We start from the raw sequence: 16,172 nt of genomic DNA on the forward strand, positions 1-16,172 counted from the left end.
GGTCCACCCAAAGGTGCCTATTCTTGCGTCCTGAAAACCCAATTGAGCCTTGTGGGACGTGGTGGGGCGGGCTGTTGGGGGGTAGGGGGCGGATGAGGAACTCGCTCAAGTGTGCTCTTTATTAGCCGGCCTGTTGGATCCAGACGTGGAAGGAGCGAGAGAGAGAGCGAGAGAGAGGGGGGAGAACAGGAGCGAGGAGACCGGGGGGTGCCGAGGGCGAGCAATGGCAACCAAGAAGGCGGCGTGCGCGGATGTACCCAAAAGGAGCCGCAGCCGCTCGCGGAGTCCGCTTGCGTCCGAGGCGGAGATGTTCAGCGAATTTCAGGACTGGTGCCTGCGCACTTACGGAGACTCTGGCAAGACAAAGACCGTCACGCGGCGGAAATACAACAAAATCATGCAGACCTTGTTGCAAAATGATGAATCGGACGGGGTGTACGTGGACAACAGCCACATCAATGCCAAATTCAAATTTTGGGTCAAGTCCAAAGGATTTCAAGTGGGGACCAACGTCTTGGGAGAGCACAATAAGAAAGGAGCTCCTGGAAAGCCCGTGCTCTACGTCCCGGTCAAGTCGACGGTAAAGTGAGGGCGCCTGCGCCCGCGCGTGCATTAATGTCCGGTCACTTTCACCCCGCATGCAACTTGTTAACCTTTTTTTCCGGCTGCACGACAGCAAAAAGCGAACGGCAACATTTTGGCACTGTCCCACCTCCACTTTGTCCGCGCATCCCAATCCGAAAGACTCCCCCCCTCCCTCCTTGCACTCTCATCCCTGCTGCCATGGCAACGCCGCTGCCTGCCGGCAGTGGCGATGCTCAAAGGCTGTGCGGCGATGCTAACAATGACATGTGCCTTAAGACCAGACTCTACACCTAAGTTCAGGGTTGGGTGGGTTACTGAAAAAAAGTATAGTTACAATTAGTAATTAATTCATTTAAAAAGTAGTTGCTTTAGCAAGTGAAACAGGAGCGCGTTAATCTGAAAGTAACTATTTACAAATTACCGTATTGTAGCCAACCCCTTAAAACTGCTTAGAAATAGCTACATAATAGAACAAGAAATAGAAGAACATGTGTACACAAACCAGTGGAAGATGTGAACTCGTAATATATCTTTGCTTGTGCAATCTTGAAAGCTTGCAAACTAAAAAAGCAGAGACACTTCATATCCATTATGCCATCTTTCATGGACTCCAATATTTCCTTTTCGACTTCTGGGTGATGTCAATGAGGTTTTTGTTATTCTTTATAGGCATAGTGTTTTGCAAAAACATATTTTAGAAAAAATAAGATCAAAATTCAGCGGTAAACTCTCTGCTTATGTTTGCCCCATTGATTTTATTGTTCCTGTATAAGCCAAGCACCCCCTCCCCAAGCTCTGCCTACTATTTGCTACTGGTGACACACGACTAAATATGTGGATATAAACGGTTAAGTCAAGTCGTCACATTATTTGTATAGCCCTTAATCACAAAAGAATCGTGACACATAATGTCTCAACGGACTGTACAGCTAACAATTACACCATCCCCTGATCTTTATCCAACATGCGGGCAAGGAATAACTCTAAAAAACCTCAGCATGAGCAAATTAAGAAACCTTGAGAATGGGCCTCACAAGTGGTAGTCCCCCTTCCAGGTTAATCAGGGTTCAATAGGTTTATCATTAGGTAACAATACACAAAAAATAGCAGCATCAACAACTGAAGCCCTAATTTCAGTATTTTACTTTATAGTTTTGAATACAGCTTAGATGTGAGTATGTACGGTAGGGAGAATGTACGGATATCAGTAGTTAGAAATTACGTGTTCTCATTGTCTTGGCTTGTGACGGCACCACCGTAACTGTATTCTGTTGTATTTTGTAGGCACATATAAACACGTTCCCCTTTTTTCAATAGTTGTAATCAGTGTTGTGTTGTTGACGGATTGAGGGTTGTATATTACGGTACTTGCCGAGCAAAGGAGGAACCGTTAAAGTACAGAAGACATTAATATTCATGACCTGCTTTTAAAAGGTAGCAGATTAACGCACCATGTTGTAACTAGAACAAAGTAATGTTACAACATTTTATTAGTACGCGGCACAGTATTTGTTACTGATGAAAGGTAATTGCGTTCCAGGACCGAGTCCCTTTGTATAACGCGTTACTTCCAATACTGCCTCAGCTCTTCTTTGGAGTTTCCATTGTACCGTACTTGGCGTATGCATGTCTATGCGTGTGTGTATGTGTGTGTGTGTGCCCTTGCTGTCCCGTGTGCACTTTGGTGTTCCCACAGCGTCATAGATTTTTTTTTTGTGGGAAACGTGTATGCTCTGGTCCTGGCCGAGTGTGACTTTTCATGGTCCGGTCTCGGCTGGCGGGCCGTCCGGAAGTGCATCAACTTGCACGCGCAATTGCAGCCCCTCGTTCTCGTTGCTTTGGCAACACTCATGCGTTCCACCGGGTCGCTTTCCCTCTTCGAACGCAGACTGCAAAAAGAAGACCAGTCGCAAAGTGGGAGGAGGCACCTAGAGGGTTCGGCTGTAGGTGGAGGTGTAATTGGTGTCCACGAGCATGCGACACTCAGACAAAAGGGCCCAAGAGCTCCTTGCTAACTACGCACGCTCATCTGCTTGTAGCTGATGATGTCACGTGAGAAATAAAGATCAGGTCATCAATATCCCTCAAGAGATAATCAGTCATTTTGGTGGAACCCCACCCTACACCTTTTCAATGGGCCTTGTGGGAAAAATCAAACACATGCGTCGATTGTGTGTGAGCGGCTGAACCCTTAACAGGTGGCCACCTGTAGCCAATGCACAATTTCCATGCAGAGTATTATAAGACCCCTAATCCCGTTGTTGGGATCAATTATGTGCAACAGGTCATGAGGGGGAACGTGTGACCGTCTTTTGTGTGCAGTCAAGTTCTCGCAGCCTCGATGCATAGGGGAAACATCACCTGCTGTCACCTAACCTTTGCTAAGCCAATATTACACCAACAAAAATCCCTGAGTAAAATGCCCCAAAAGTAGAAACACATTATAAAACAAGGTCAATGAGGTCCAACTGGTGGCTCAACGCATCATTCTTTTGTGTACTGTCAAAAGCAGGTATTGATGCTGACTTTTATTAGCATGCCAGTTGGGTTGTTAATCACACTCACAATGAAAACTATCATGCTAGCATTATTTTGTAATATTTAACCACTACACGTCACTGTATTGTGTAGTGCAACCAAAAACGAGTGCTCCAAAGCACAAGGAAAAATACAAACTACGGAGACTCAAAGTGACCAAACCCCATCCTTCTTTCACTCATTTTTTTCCCAGATTTTTACAAGTTTTTGCATGATGATTTAAAAAATTGGGTGTATCCATAGCAGCAAGATAGCAAACAGTCATGTAAAAAAAATAATTTAAATTCATAGTGTTTATTGTCATATGCACAGTAAAGAACCACGATTCCCTGCGAAATGAAATTCTTACTCTGCTTTCCATACAGTTGCCGACGTAAGAGAACTAAGAAACTATATACACATATGCATGAAAGAATATTACTAATATTGAAAAAATACAAGATTAACTGAGTTAAAGATATAGAACACAAAAAATGCATGTATATATAAAAGTTCATGTAGTTTACTTATTATTCAAATGAATATTGTTTTGTTTAATGAATGACATTTTTACCACTAGGAAGCAACAAGAACACACAATGTCGCTTTAATGTTTACTCTGAGGCTTTTCTTTCCTTGCTTTAGTGTCACCACTAGTTCTTAACGCCTCTTTAAAATAACCTATTCAAAATTAAGTTACCTACTTTAACTGTTCACAGAAGAGAAGAGAAGATAAAAAACTTTGAAAATAAATTAATTCTAATTTGGTAAAGTGCAGCTAGTAAAATTACCAAGATTTAAATGTTACTCTGGCAAATGTTCTTAATTTACATATAATCTCAAGTAATAATAAAGGTGACAATACAAAATTTAAAATTTATCAATATGAGAAACAAAAAAGAATACACCACCATAGTATTATAAAAAAAAAAATCACTTTTCACTCAATGAACAGTTGATTTTCAGAAGTCATTCCATTCAATTAAATGACTAATGTTCCTTTTTTTTAAATCAATACCTCCGTTGGCCATCTTTGACTTAAATCTAAGAATAACTCTAAAAGGAGACACCTAATATAGTCATTTTTTAAAACCAAAACATTCTTGGAGGTCCCTACGCTTTGTCCAGATACTCACACATACCAGAAAAACAGATTCAAGCCAAGTCAAGTCATGTTTATTTGTATAGCCCTTGATCACAAAGAGTCTCAAAGGGCTGCACAGACCACAAATTATTGCAAACCACAGACTACAATGACACCATCCCCTGATCTAAAACCTACATGAGGGCAAATAATTCCTGCTTAAGTCTGTTAAATTCTTGGTCCACTTGTTGGTTTAGACTTAGAGTAACAAATGGCAAGTTAAAGATTTGCATATCAAATCGACGCTTCTGCGGTCAATGATGCACATCCCAATTGCATCAATTACTGCATTTACTGCTATCAAAGTACTACCACGAGACAAGAGGTTGATTGAGTTTGTAGTGTTTGGCCTTTGTCCACCGAGAGGAAAGAAATCTAAACAGTATTACTCAAGCCAGTAAATTTTTTGAACAGTCTTTTTGAAAGTTGAGTAGCAGTCAATAAGTCAGCTTTCAGTTGAGAGAGTGACTGTCTTTCTTCACTGTTTACCAAATGTAGTCCTGGTCTTCTCTGTCTCATGTTTTTTCGTCGGCTTATTGCCCCCAGGCTTGCTTCACACAACGCCATCGGATTGGCCGCTTTGTCCGAAGGCTTTCTCATTGATTTTCTTGCATCTTTGGCCTCTGTCGTTGAAACCACACCGACCAAGAAAAACATTATCAGGGTTCCTGGAACCTTTCTTGATTCAAAGAGTCATTACAGCAAAATATTTCCTCTTTTTTAATTAAGTGCATTGAGAGTAATTTAAAGACAAAATAATAAACAAAGCTTCCAAATCTGATCTCCAGACAAAAGCCAATTCCTCAGTGCATTTTATTTCACTGTATGACGTTTGATGATTTCATAAACTATTTTAAATAGCGCCCGAGTCTGTGTCTTATATCAACCAATATCCCACTTATGATGTGTCTTCCTCCCGCAGTTACTTGACCCTTGAGGTCCATTTTTGTTGGGAATAATGGTTTAAAAACGAGGGTAAGGACTGATTTTTGTCAAAAAATGTCACTAATCACTGCAAGCAAGAAGTATGTGGACGTATTCAACTATGTGACGTGGTTACAATTCTAACCTTGGGAATCGAGTCGTCATTATATTTCTTCCATTCCGTTTCACAGCTCTTCAACGTCTTAAAAATTGTGCATTGTTTATTATTCGTCATCTTTTTATTACTTGCCCACCCTTATCTAAACTTCTTTGTAAAGCCCGGCTTGTGTGTGTGTGTGAGTGGGTGTGTCTATGTGTTTGTACCTGACTTATCGCCCCTGAAATTGCTGATCTTATTTTCATGAACATTTACATACTGTTGTTGTACTTTGGTGTCTTTAGCTGGTTTTGTGTTCTTGCACCCTCAATGAATGCCAACAAAATCGACAAACTTCGGCTCTCGTGTGGTCTGCTTTTGTGGGGTCTCTTATGCCGTCTGGCGGCCAAATAGGGTATTGCAGCTCCCAACCACCAACAACTCTAAGCAACCAAATCCAATCTTATTAGGGGTGAGCGTTTTTGGTATAGATCCGCTTCGAGTGGGAAGACGGTAGTATTGATCGATACCGATCCTATACCAATATTTATTGCTTGGAAATATCATGAAAATTGAAAAATTGAACCTTTTCCCAATCGCAGTACTTTAAAAATATGATAAAACAGCCTTTAAAGTTGTCGATTTTTTAAAATTAAATAACTAGAATGCAAACTTTAACAGTTTGAAAAAATAAATATCAATTTTCCCCTACAACCGTTTCAGAATGAAAGTCATGAAAGACAACCTGAGAAAAACAGCAATGTAATATAAATACAAATGGAAAGTTCCATGGGCAGAATTAATTTCCCCTTATGTTGCTGTCCGGAGCACTTCACTCTGAAAATACTATCGTTATAGTGATCCCAAGAGCCAAGAAGAGATCCGCAGGTTCGAGCCTTAAGCCTGGTGCTGTGAATGCTCTGCCTTCTGAGATTTCATCTGCAACCTCAGTGGAACTGTTTAAATCTAGGCTCAAAACACACTTACATTCTATAATTTATGAACGACCTATATTTCATGTTGAGAATACCTGTGTATTGTTTGTTAATGCTACATCCATTGCAACCTGGTCCTACTTTTTATTTAATTAATATTTTTTTCTATCATACTTTAATTATTTATATTTTATTTCTAATTTTATTATTTTTTAATGTAACATCTTTCTTCTTTCTCCTCATGTTAAGGTTTTTGAGTTTTTCCTTGCCGTCATGTAGGATTTAGATCAGGGGATGGTGTAACAATAGTCTGAAGTTTGCAATAATCTGTGGTCTGTGCAACCTTTTGAGACTCCTTGGAATTAAGGGCTATACAAATAAACCTGATTTGACTTGCTGGTTTAAGATCAGGAAATTGTGCAATTGTGTAATTGTAATCCTGTGCAGTCCTTTGAGACATTTTTTTGATTAAGGGCTATATAAATAAATGTGACTTGACTTGACAAATTTAACAAAGTCAACATGACAACTATAATGCCTTTCATTGCACAATATTTTGAAAATGAAGGGAGAATATCTTATAATACAAACAATGCGATGTAAAAACCTTTGACAGTATGAAAAATAAAATACTTTAACGACCACAACTGTTTCAGAACAAAAGTCAAGAGAGTCAATCCCAAAAAGCAGCAATGTAACAAAAATTCAAATATTGTATAACAATGTAAACAAGACAACTAAAATACCAAATTTTCCAGACCCCAAATTTGCAGTGCGTCTTTGTAGAGCCGGAAATGCGGTTAAAAAAATCAGAAATTCATAATTACAATGAAATGCTTCTACATAAGGTAACCATTTGTGGATGAATGGATTCATTTTACATGTGAAATCACATTTGCGAATACCGTATTTATGTTCTATGAAACACTTATTTTTAACCGTCTTTTTTAATGTTGTGCGCTTAAAATATAATGCGCCTTATGTATGAAAAAATCTTTCACAAGGGGGTTATTTTAAAAGGTGCGTCTGAAAATCAGGTGCACTTTATAGTCGGTTAAAATACATTGCCTTTTATTGCATAACATTGTAAAAAAGGGATATTGTTAGATTGTTGTAGCATCAGCAATGCACTTAATCCCAAATGCATAGACAGGCAAGCCATTCCTCCTCACCTTCACAGTAGTCCCCCCGAAATGCCCGCGTCATTTTTCTCCCAACTAAGTTCTACCATGACCACGCCCCCCTCGTTATATTTGGCTGACATCTTTCCGCTTGCCTTGCTTCAGTGTTTTGCCTCGTTTGCGCTCTACCCCTACCCGAGCGAACCTCCTTGCACTTAAGATAAGTCATTCCTAGCCGTCTGGTGGGATGTAATCAAATGCCATGATTAAGAATGTTGTCATACTATATAAGTAAGCTGGCTGATGTTAACTCGAACCATATTTTACTAAGGCTATAGCGTGTTAACGCAGATGCGTATTTGCATTCACATTTATTGCTCATCATTCTTCCAACAGTAATGCCTATTCTATCTTCTATCATAAGTTAGCTGTCTGACATTAACTGTAAAGAAAATTTACAAATGCTATTGTGCAATCACATGATTACATCTATCGTCAGATGCCTATTCACATAGATGTAATCCTATCAATCCATCAATCCATTTTCTGCACCGCTTATCCTCAGTAGGGTCGCGGGGGTGCTGGAGCCCATCTCAACTATCTTCGGGCAGTGGGCCAGGGACATCCTGAACTGGTTGCCAGCCAGTCGCAGGGCACACAGGGACAGACAATTCGCTCGCTCATTCACACCTAAGGACAATTTGTACCGGCCAATTAACCTGACATGCATGTTTTTGGAATGTGGGAGGAAACCGGAGTGCCCAGAGGAAACCCATGCAAACACGGAGAACATCCAATATCCACACAGAAAGGTTCGATCTCATGACCTCAGAACTGTGTGTCACACCAAAGACCTGTCATTGATAGTTGTCGCGGTAATGGACCATATTTCATTTGCTTGTCATCGATCCTCCAGGATTAAAGGTAACTAGCTAACTCTGAGTACCACTGACCTTCCAAGTGTAAAAGCCTGAAATTATGGCTTTTAGTTTTGGTGAACCGCCCCAAGATTTAGAGTGGTCCCATCTGGAAACCCAAAAAGAAAATTTCTGGCGCCGCCAGTGATTTTACATCAATAGTGCATATACAGTGTAACCACAATAGGATCGAATTTGAAAGTTATAGTGTATGTATACAGTAATCTTGTTACCCACTATCAACATTATTATTGTGATAGTTAAAACTGGAAGATAGTATATGATCCAGAGGCAATATTATCGATCCAATCCAAGTACTGGCTCAGTATTGATAATATCCGTACTAGGATGGATAAGCCCACCCTTGTTTATTACTAATGTTCCAGGAGCCACAACTGCCAAAATTGCACTGCTGTTTTCATGGCCCGAGAGTCTCGGGGCCTATTTGCTTTAATTGGCAAATCGTTTGCGTTTGCTATTTCAATTATCCATTCATTCATTTATTTATTCATTCCGGGCACATGTGTACACATGTAAATATAACTTCAGTGAGTGAATGCCCGAAAGGGAGTTGGACAAGGAAAATTGATTAAATCCCACCTCTTATCTTATTCATACAAAACCAAAAGCAAATATCTTGCGATCCCCGTTGGACTGATATTCATAGCATGTGCAAGGCAAGCTGTACAGTTTAAAAACAACTCATAGACAACAAATAATACTTTTGTAACAAAGTAAACATTTACAGCTGTGTTACTACAGGTAACAGAGGGATAATATAAGAGTAACTGCTATATGTTTACATAAATATTTCAGTAGCAGCGGTAACGGAATTCAATACCAGTTTGATGTGGTGCATTTCACGTGCGGTTCATGGTCATGGCCTGGCCCGGGGGCCGCGGTGGGGGAGGGGCACCGGGCCCTGGGTTTGCGTCTCCGGACGCTCAGCCGCAGCTGCTCCCGGGCTGTGCCAAGGCCACGCATGGGGGGCGGTTGCACCAAAGACAGGGTACTGGGGGTGGGGGTGGCGCCTGCAGAGAAGGCCTCTTGTGTGCGTCTGCATGGCGCACAAGGCGGCTTCAGTGCGCAGAAGGCGCCTTCAGTGCGCTGCAGGACAAAGGTTGCCGGCCCGACAATCGCCGCACCGTCAACAGGCTTCTGTCCTATCCCGGCCGACCGCACACTCAATTTCACTTCTTTTTCTTCCTGTATGTCCGTGCATGTTGCACGCGGTTCCCTTGCCAGCATTGCCACCCCCCTCCCCTGTAGGTGGAAGCAACCTCGTTTATCTCCCATTATGCACTGATTAGGGGGGGAAAGAAGATGACCGAGCTTGAAGGGAGGCGCGGACCAAATTGCTTCCTGGCAGGACGCCGTAAACGCATCTGCTTATACGTGCACCGTAAAGGAAAAAAATATCCAAATGGAAAAAAAATGGCTTTAGGTTGCCATGCCAACTGAAAACTGCTGCAATTTAGCACACTTGTCACATTGAGCTTATCGCAAACTTACAAAAGACGAAGGACCATGACAAGCCCCCCCCCCCTTTTTTTTTTCATCATTGGGCTCCAAACCACGGCCCGCAGGCCAATACGGTCCAGCCCCCTGAACAATACCTGAGAGCATTTTGACGCACATTTTTTAACCTAAAACGAACTCTATGTCTGGGTACGCTTTTTTTTTGTTTGTAACAGGATTTGACCCCAAGTCAGTGCAGAGAGAGCACCGACATATAAATAAACTCTGGGAAAACATATGAAACATATCATTACCACACATCTTTAAACAGAGTAACAGAAAAAAATGTTAATTTATTTTTCCATTGCCCATTTTGAAATAACAATAAATTGGTCACTTAGCATGCTTAGAAAAAAATAGAATAATATACCGGTAATATAATTTATTGTTGTCGTAACATTTAAAACGCACAACAAATTGTCTATAGTATCGTGACTAAAAGTAGTCTGGTAATAAGATAAAATCTACTTCAAGTCGTCTATACCACTGGTGATCCAGTTTTCTAATAACTACGCTGACCTTAGACCTGTGAAGGTAGATAGATAGATAGATAGATAGATACTTTGTTCATCCCCGAAGGGAAATTCACATTTCCAGCAGCATCCCTGAGCTGAGAACAAACAATCGAGAACAATCGAAAATAACACGGGAGCTGCTGGAGTGGCTGCCATTCGTGACGGCGCCGGAAGAAACGATTCAATTTGAATCATGTACAAACAAACAAACAAAATATTTATGTTTCAATAAGTGGAAAATGGGGGGAAAATAATTTCTCATACTGAAATAACCAGGTAAAACTAATTTTAAGTTACCTGTCCAAATGAATGTTGTGCCATCTCACCTTTCCCACTCTCTCTCCTGCAGTTGACTTGCTTGCTAATACTTACCTCTTTGTGTACGGCACAGCAGAAAGTTAATTTTGGAACTGGAATTTTCTTCCATGAAGAACCCACAGATTGTTTTGTTTTTCCATTATTTCATAGTGTTATTACTTTCTGATTTGGTTAATACAGAATACAGAGAAGGTTATTTGGTTATTTATTTCACTAAGAGTGTTATTGTCACGACCGGAGCAAACGGTGGACCCAAATGCGTAACGTTTCACACAATGCTTTACTAAGGGGCCGGGGAAGTCAGGAGCAGCGGAAAAGACAGCGATCTGGTGCTTGCTGGACAGGTGGAACAGTAAGCCCCCGCGGCCAATGACAGATGGCGAGGCGGAGAGGCGTGGCCGGAGAACAAAGCGTGATCGTGGATCGGAACAAGTCGCGTAGCTGGGACGGGAGAACGAAGCGTGATCGTGTATTGAAACAAGTCTGGTAGCCGGGACGGGAGACAGAGTGTGGTGGGAGTTGGGACAAGTAGGGCAGCTGAGACGGGAGACGGAGCGTGGTCAGAGAGCAATACAGGAAACAGAATCAGGATATGGGTAGCCAGGACAGGAGCATGGAGCTTGGATTGGGGATCAATACAGGAAACAGAATCAGGATAAGGGTAGCTGGGACAGAAGAACAGACCTTGGTCCGAGGATCGATACAGGAAACAGGTCGGGATCAAAACGGGAGCCAGAGTCAAAAGTGCTTGCCTTGGATGCGTTGAGGTTTGCAGACGGACAGACTAGGAACGAACGAGAATGACGTGACTAAATAGGAGGAGGACTAGTTTAGGGAAGGAGTGGCAGCTGGGGCTGAATGAGTGAGCGCAGGTCAGGGCAATTGGCAAATCATGACAGTTATTATTTATTTTCTCACTTTTGTTCTGTGAAAAATCCACAAGGGTTTTTTCATGGTGACTTCTTGGAAAACAATACATTTTTGCATTTAAGCACTCTTGCAATTGTCTTACTTTTTCTGTTACGAACGGACCCCTTACCCTCATAAGAGAAAGGGAAACTTATTTGGCCTTCACAGGAAAAAGTTTGGAGATCCCTGAGCTACAGTATATTGAGGCACAAAAACTAACATCTTCGATAGTAAGTGATGATTCAGTTATTTTGGATGGAGCCTTTAGAATAGGGGTGTTGAACTCATTTTAGCTAAAAACCATTGTCACGGAGCCAGACTAGTAAATGAATGGCATACAAAGTGTGCCTTAGCTGGAGAGCTTAGGGGCATTTTCAGGGGCTCACAAGGAAATTATGATTTAGGGATGTCAGATTTGATTATGAAATGATCATTGAGGTTTACTCAATTTTTTTTCCCACTAAGATTTAATCTTTTGCAGTGTTTATCAGCTGTGCATCTGTAAAAAAGAGAAGCAACAATTGAGTCAGTTTCCACTACAGTTTATTTAACTTGGGAAAACTCATGCATACTGGAAAAGTGACAAAAATGGCATACAATTCCTAATTAATAAGATTGACAATTGATAATGATTTAAAAGTCTTTCTGCTTTTTAGTTGTATATATATATATATATATATATATATATATATATATATATATATATATATATATATATATATATATATATATATATATATATTTTTTTTTTTTTTTTTTTTTTATATGAAAATGTTTACCTGAATTTGGGAAATTTGCTGTACGATTTCATGCTATAGAAAGAAGCGAAAGTGTGTTCAAATTTCTGCAGACACTCTTCTGCTATTGTTTTTATACCATTATCTGCACTGCTTATTCCAGTAGGGTTTTAGGGGCTATTATTTTATATTTTGTATTTGTATTGCCTTCAACAGTGCCTCCATGGGCATCATTTTAAGTAAAAAAAAAACCCGCAGTGGGTTTCCTCAATAGTCTCCGGTTAATTAACAGTAGTCACCATATACAGCTACAGAGTGTGCCTTTCGAGAGCCGCCTGACTTGCAACATTCAGTGGACATATTTAAAACTGCAGGTCCTTGTTGGGCTGTTTTTTTCTTATGTTTTCTCATCATTGTCTCACGGGCCACAAAAATGATGTGACAAGCCACATTTGGCCAAAGGGCCACCAGTTTGACACATGTGCTTTAGAAACTTACCTCAATTAAAAAATAACCAGATCATTGACTGATCATTAAGGAGCGGAATAAAACCACAGTGTTTCATTTTAGCATGCATAAATCATGCAAATATCCTTCATTTTCCTTTTCATCAGATAATAATACTCATGACATAATTTAACATAGTTTTTACAGTTAAAATAAATCCATTTATAGATCAAATAATTTTTTTCGCCAATACAAAATGTCGCACGAATCTCTCATGTGTATTGCAACAAGGTAATCAGGTAAACTAAAGGAGAGGAAAATATTCCAATCAATTGATTTTCAAAACAACTACTTTTTTCCATTTTGACATTGGCTTCTTTTTTTGTGTTTGCTACCAAAGTAAACAAAGTATTTGGCAAAATGTAGACACTCTTTTATTTGACCATCAAAGTGATTTTCATTCTTCTTTAGTTTATTATTAGATGATCAAACAGGAGGTCATGTAAGAGGCTGATGCCGTGTCTTCAGGTTGTTGCCTCCCTCGATTTACAAAATAAAAGACTTGACGGGGACGTCTGGAGCGTTTTCTTCCCGAAATTTAGGGTATTGAAAAGGTGACGGGAGAGGTTTGCACCTCGCTTTCCACCGAGAAGGGGAGCGTCGTCATTACGATGGGATTAATTAGGCCCAGGGTCCCTTGAGAAGCAGTCTTTACCGGGAAGGGACACCCAGTCAAAAGAATAGAGGCTCTATTATTCCGCCTCATTTGCATGAATACCTTTTGTGTTGTTTGGTGTTTTAGTCTCCTGTACTTTTGTCCTTACTTTTTGTTAGCAGTCTTTGCAGCAGCACGACAGCCCGTGATCGAAGTTGTTTTTGCTCGCCATGAAAGGCAATCACAAAATTGGTCAATCGGTAGTCGCTCATCTCTATTTTTCAGATTTGAAATGTGACAAAACCTGCTCAACAAATGCCTGACCCACATATTTTTTAAAAGTTACATAGATATACTTTAAAAATAATGCTAATGACTTTACTGGCAACATAAAATTTAGCTCTCTATTGACATGCTAATGTTAGCCTGAGTAGTTTTAATTTTAAAAACACCTTGAGCAAGCGATATTTGAGCATTAGTACTCATAGGTCCATAATAAGATCCTTTGTTTATCCCGGTTATTGGAGACCAGAACCCCCCTGCGAGATGACAAAATCCAAGAAACCCCCCCTGAATCCCGGACCGGGGCTAATTCATCGCGGCCGCACAGGTGCAGGTAATTTTAGGCGGAAAAAAAAGGAAAAAAGAAAGATCGGCCACACGTGACACAAATTTTCTTTCCCCGCCCCTGCTTTCTGCAATAGTCGACCGTGGATAATGGATCGTGGCCACAAACGTGCATTTCATTTTAGGCCGACCAGAAAGGCAGCAATATTGGATTGGGGATAACGAAATGCGACTGCACAAATGCACTTAATTTCATGCGGATATAAGGGCAAAAAAAAGAATGCCAGGCCTGACAAAAGTGTGCTCTGCTTGTCCCTGCTCAGAGCAATATGCGGTCAGGGATAATTGATCAGGGCCGCACGAGTTAAGTACACTTCTTGGTGAACAAAGAAACAAAAAAGAGCCACCAGGACCAACCAAAATGTGCTCTGACGCCCCCCAGCTCGCAGCAATATGCAATCAGGGAACAAAGTGTTCGCAGAATATGTTTTACCCGGGAAGTACGAAACGTGAAGTAGCGAGGGATAACAGAGTACTTTATCCTCTATGAAAGTTTAGTCACTCATGTTTGAGTAGTGGATTACCATTTTTTTCAGAAACGAAAGTTCCATATTTTCAGCACTGTAAGGCGCACCGGATTGTAAGGCGCAGACCCGAAAAAGTAGTCTTTCTTGACACATAATTCATATCTAAGGCGCACTGGAGGGGCATGTAGGGGGCATGGAATTAAAACTACAATAAGAGCTAGGGATACATAAAAAAGTAAATATATTTAAATCCAAACAATTTCTTTCATAGAACATAAATTAACATTATGATTTCCGGTTTTACCACTAAAATTAATTTCATCAACAAACAATAACATGTGAACCACTAAAAGGCATTAAATGACCATTCTATATGTTTATTTAGGGCAGAATAGTTACCGTTTGCAGTATCCTTTAATTGTAATGATGAATTTCCAATCTTATCCACTTTGACACTTCTGGCAAATTTGCAATTTTTAGGTTGACCTTATAGTCTGGAAAATATGCTAAATAAACGTCCCAAATAAGTGCATGTGGAAAAAATATCATTATGATAATATAGATGGGGGGTCACGGCAGCGCAGTGGTTAGCGCGTGTACAACGCAGTTCTGAGGTCATGAGATCGAACCTTCCTGTGTGGAGTTTGCATGTACTCCCCGTGCTTGCGGGGTTTTCCCCCACATTCCAAAAACATGCATCTCAGGTTATTTGTCCTGGCCAAATTGTCCCTAGGGGTGAATGAGCAGTTTCTGTGTGCCTTGCAACTAGCTTGCAACCAGTTCAGGGTGTCCCCTGCCCACTGCCCGAAGATAGCTGGGATGGGCTCCAGCACCCCCGGATGGATGGATGGATGGATGGATGGATAATTTAGATTATTCTGCGATAACTCTGATGAAGTTGGTTAAACGAAAATGATTTTGATGTTTTTACAAAAAAATGTGACTCGGTGATTGCATGTTTGCATCGCTGAGATGTGATCTTCTTTGTTTATGTCCCTATGACTCTTTTGAGCAATGCTGCCTCCTGGTGGCCAAGGCAGGCACACCAGAAGGAGCAGAAGCAGTACAAACTGATCTGCAGCATTAGATGATGACACGCATGCTGTAAAACGATTGATGCATCACTCCAATGAGGCTTGTTGCATATTTTGTTTACGAACTAAATCAGCGTGCGAGTGTCTTCGCTTTTGTGAGAGCTCTTGATTGGCCATTTGAGCCAATGTGCAGACGACGCACGTGTGTTTGTGGCGACTTTGTGTTCAAATGCAAGCCGGTACAAGGGGGAGGGGTCGCTGATGGGCCGCTTGGCGCTTCCTCCCTTCAGCAGCCTTTCTGTTGCCATGGAGAGACCACTCTTTGCTCTCCCATAGGAGGAGAAATTAACACCATTTTTAACTGGCCCGGGGGGCTCAACCCCCCTATCCGTGTGGAAACATCAGAGTTCTACTCTTAACACACTCAAGGCCTCAAACCCGTAATCCCCCATCCCCATGCACACCTCAGCTGTCTTTTGAATTATTTTCCCAGGACCTAATTTGACAAAGTCACATCTTTGTGGATGATGCGTTATAGCTCATTTGCATATGAGAGCAGACGGGTCCGGTCCTGGCACTCCTCTCGCCTGATCCCGTCCGCCGTTCGCAATTTAATGCTCACAGGCCGATAAGTTCCATCATACTGTATTTCAGAGCTGCAACATCACTGGAGTGCCCAAAAGCACAAGGTGTGCAATACTCAGA

The 16,172-nt window shown here is 41.1% G+C and overlaps 1 protein-coding gene across 1 annotated transcript in view; it reads left to right on the forward strand.

The window, feature by feature from the left end:
• The first annotated feature begins 223 nt into the window (after nt 1-223).
• The window catches only part of nol4la (nucleolar protein 4-like a), a 52,015-nt gene continuing 36,066 nt past the window's right edge, over nt 224-16,172 (forward strand). Inside the window, exon 1 of the mRNA XM_088332398.1 lies at nt 224-580. Coding sequence (XP_088188524.1) covers nt 224-580 — 357 coding nt within the window. The remainder of the gene's footprint in view (nt 581-16,172) is intronic.

This window comes from Urocampus carinirostris, chromosome 3 (assembly GCF_059441175.1).
Source record: "Urocampus carinirostris isolate Australia breed hairy pipefish chromosome 3, RoL_Ucar_1.0, whole genome shotgun sequence".
Lineage (NCBI taxonomy): Eukaryota > Metazoa > Chordata > Actinopteri > Syngnathiformes > Syngnathidae > Urocampus > Urocampus carinirostris.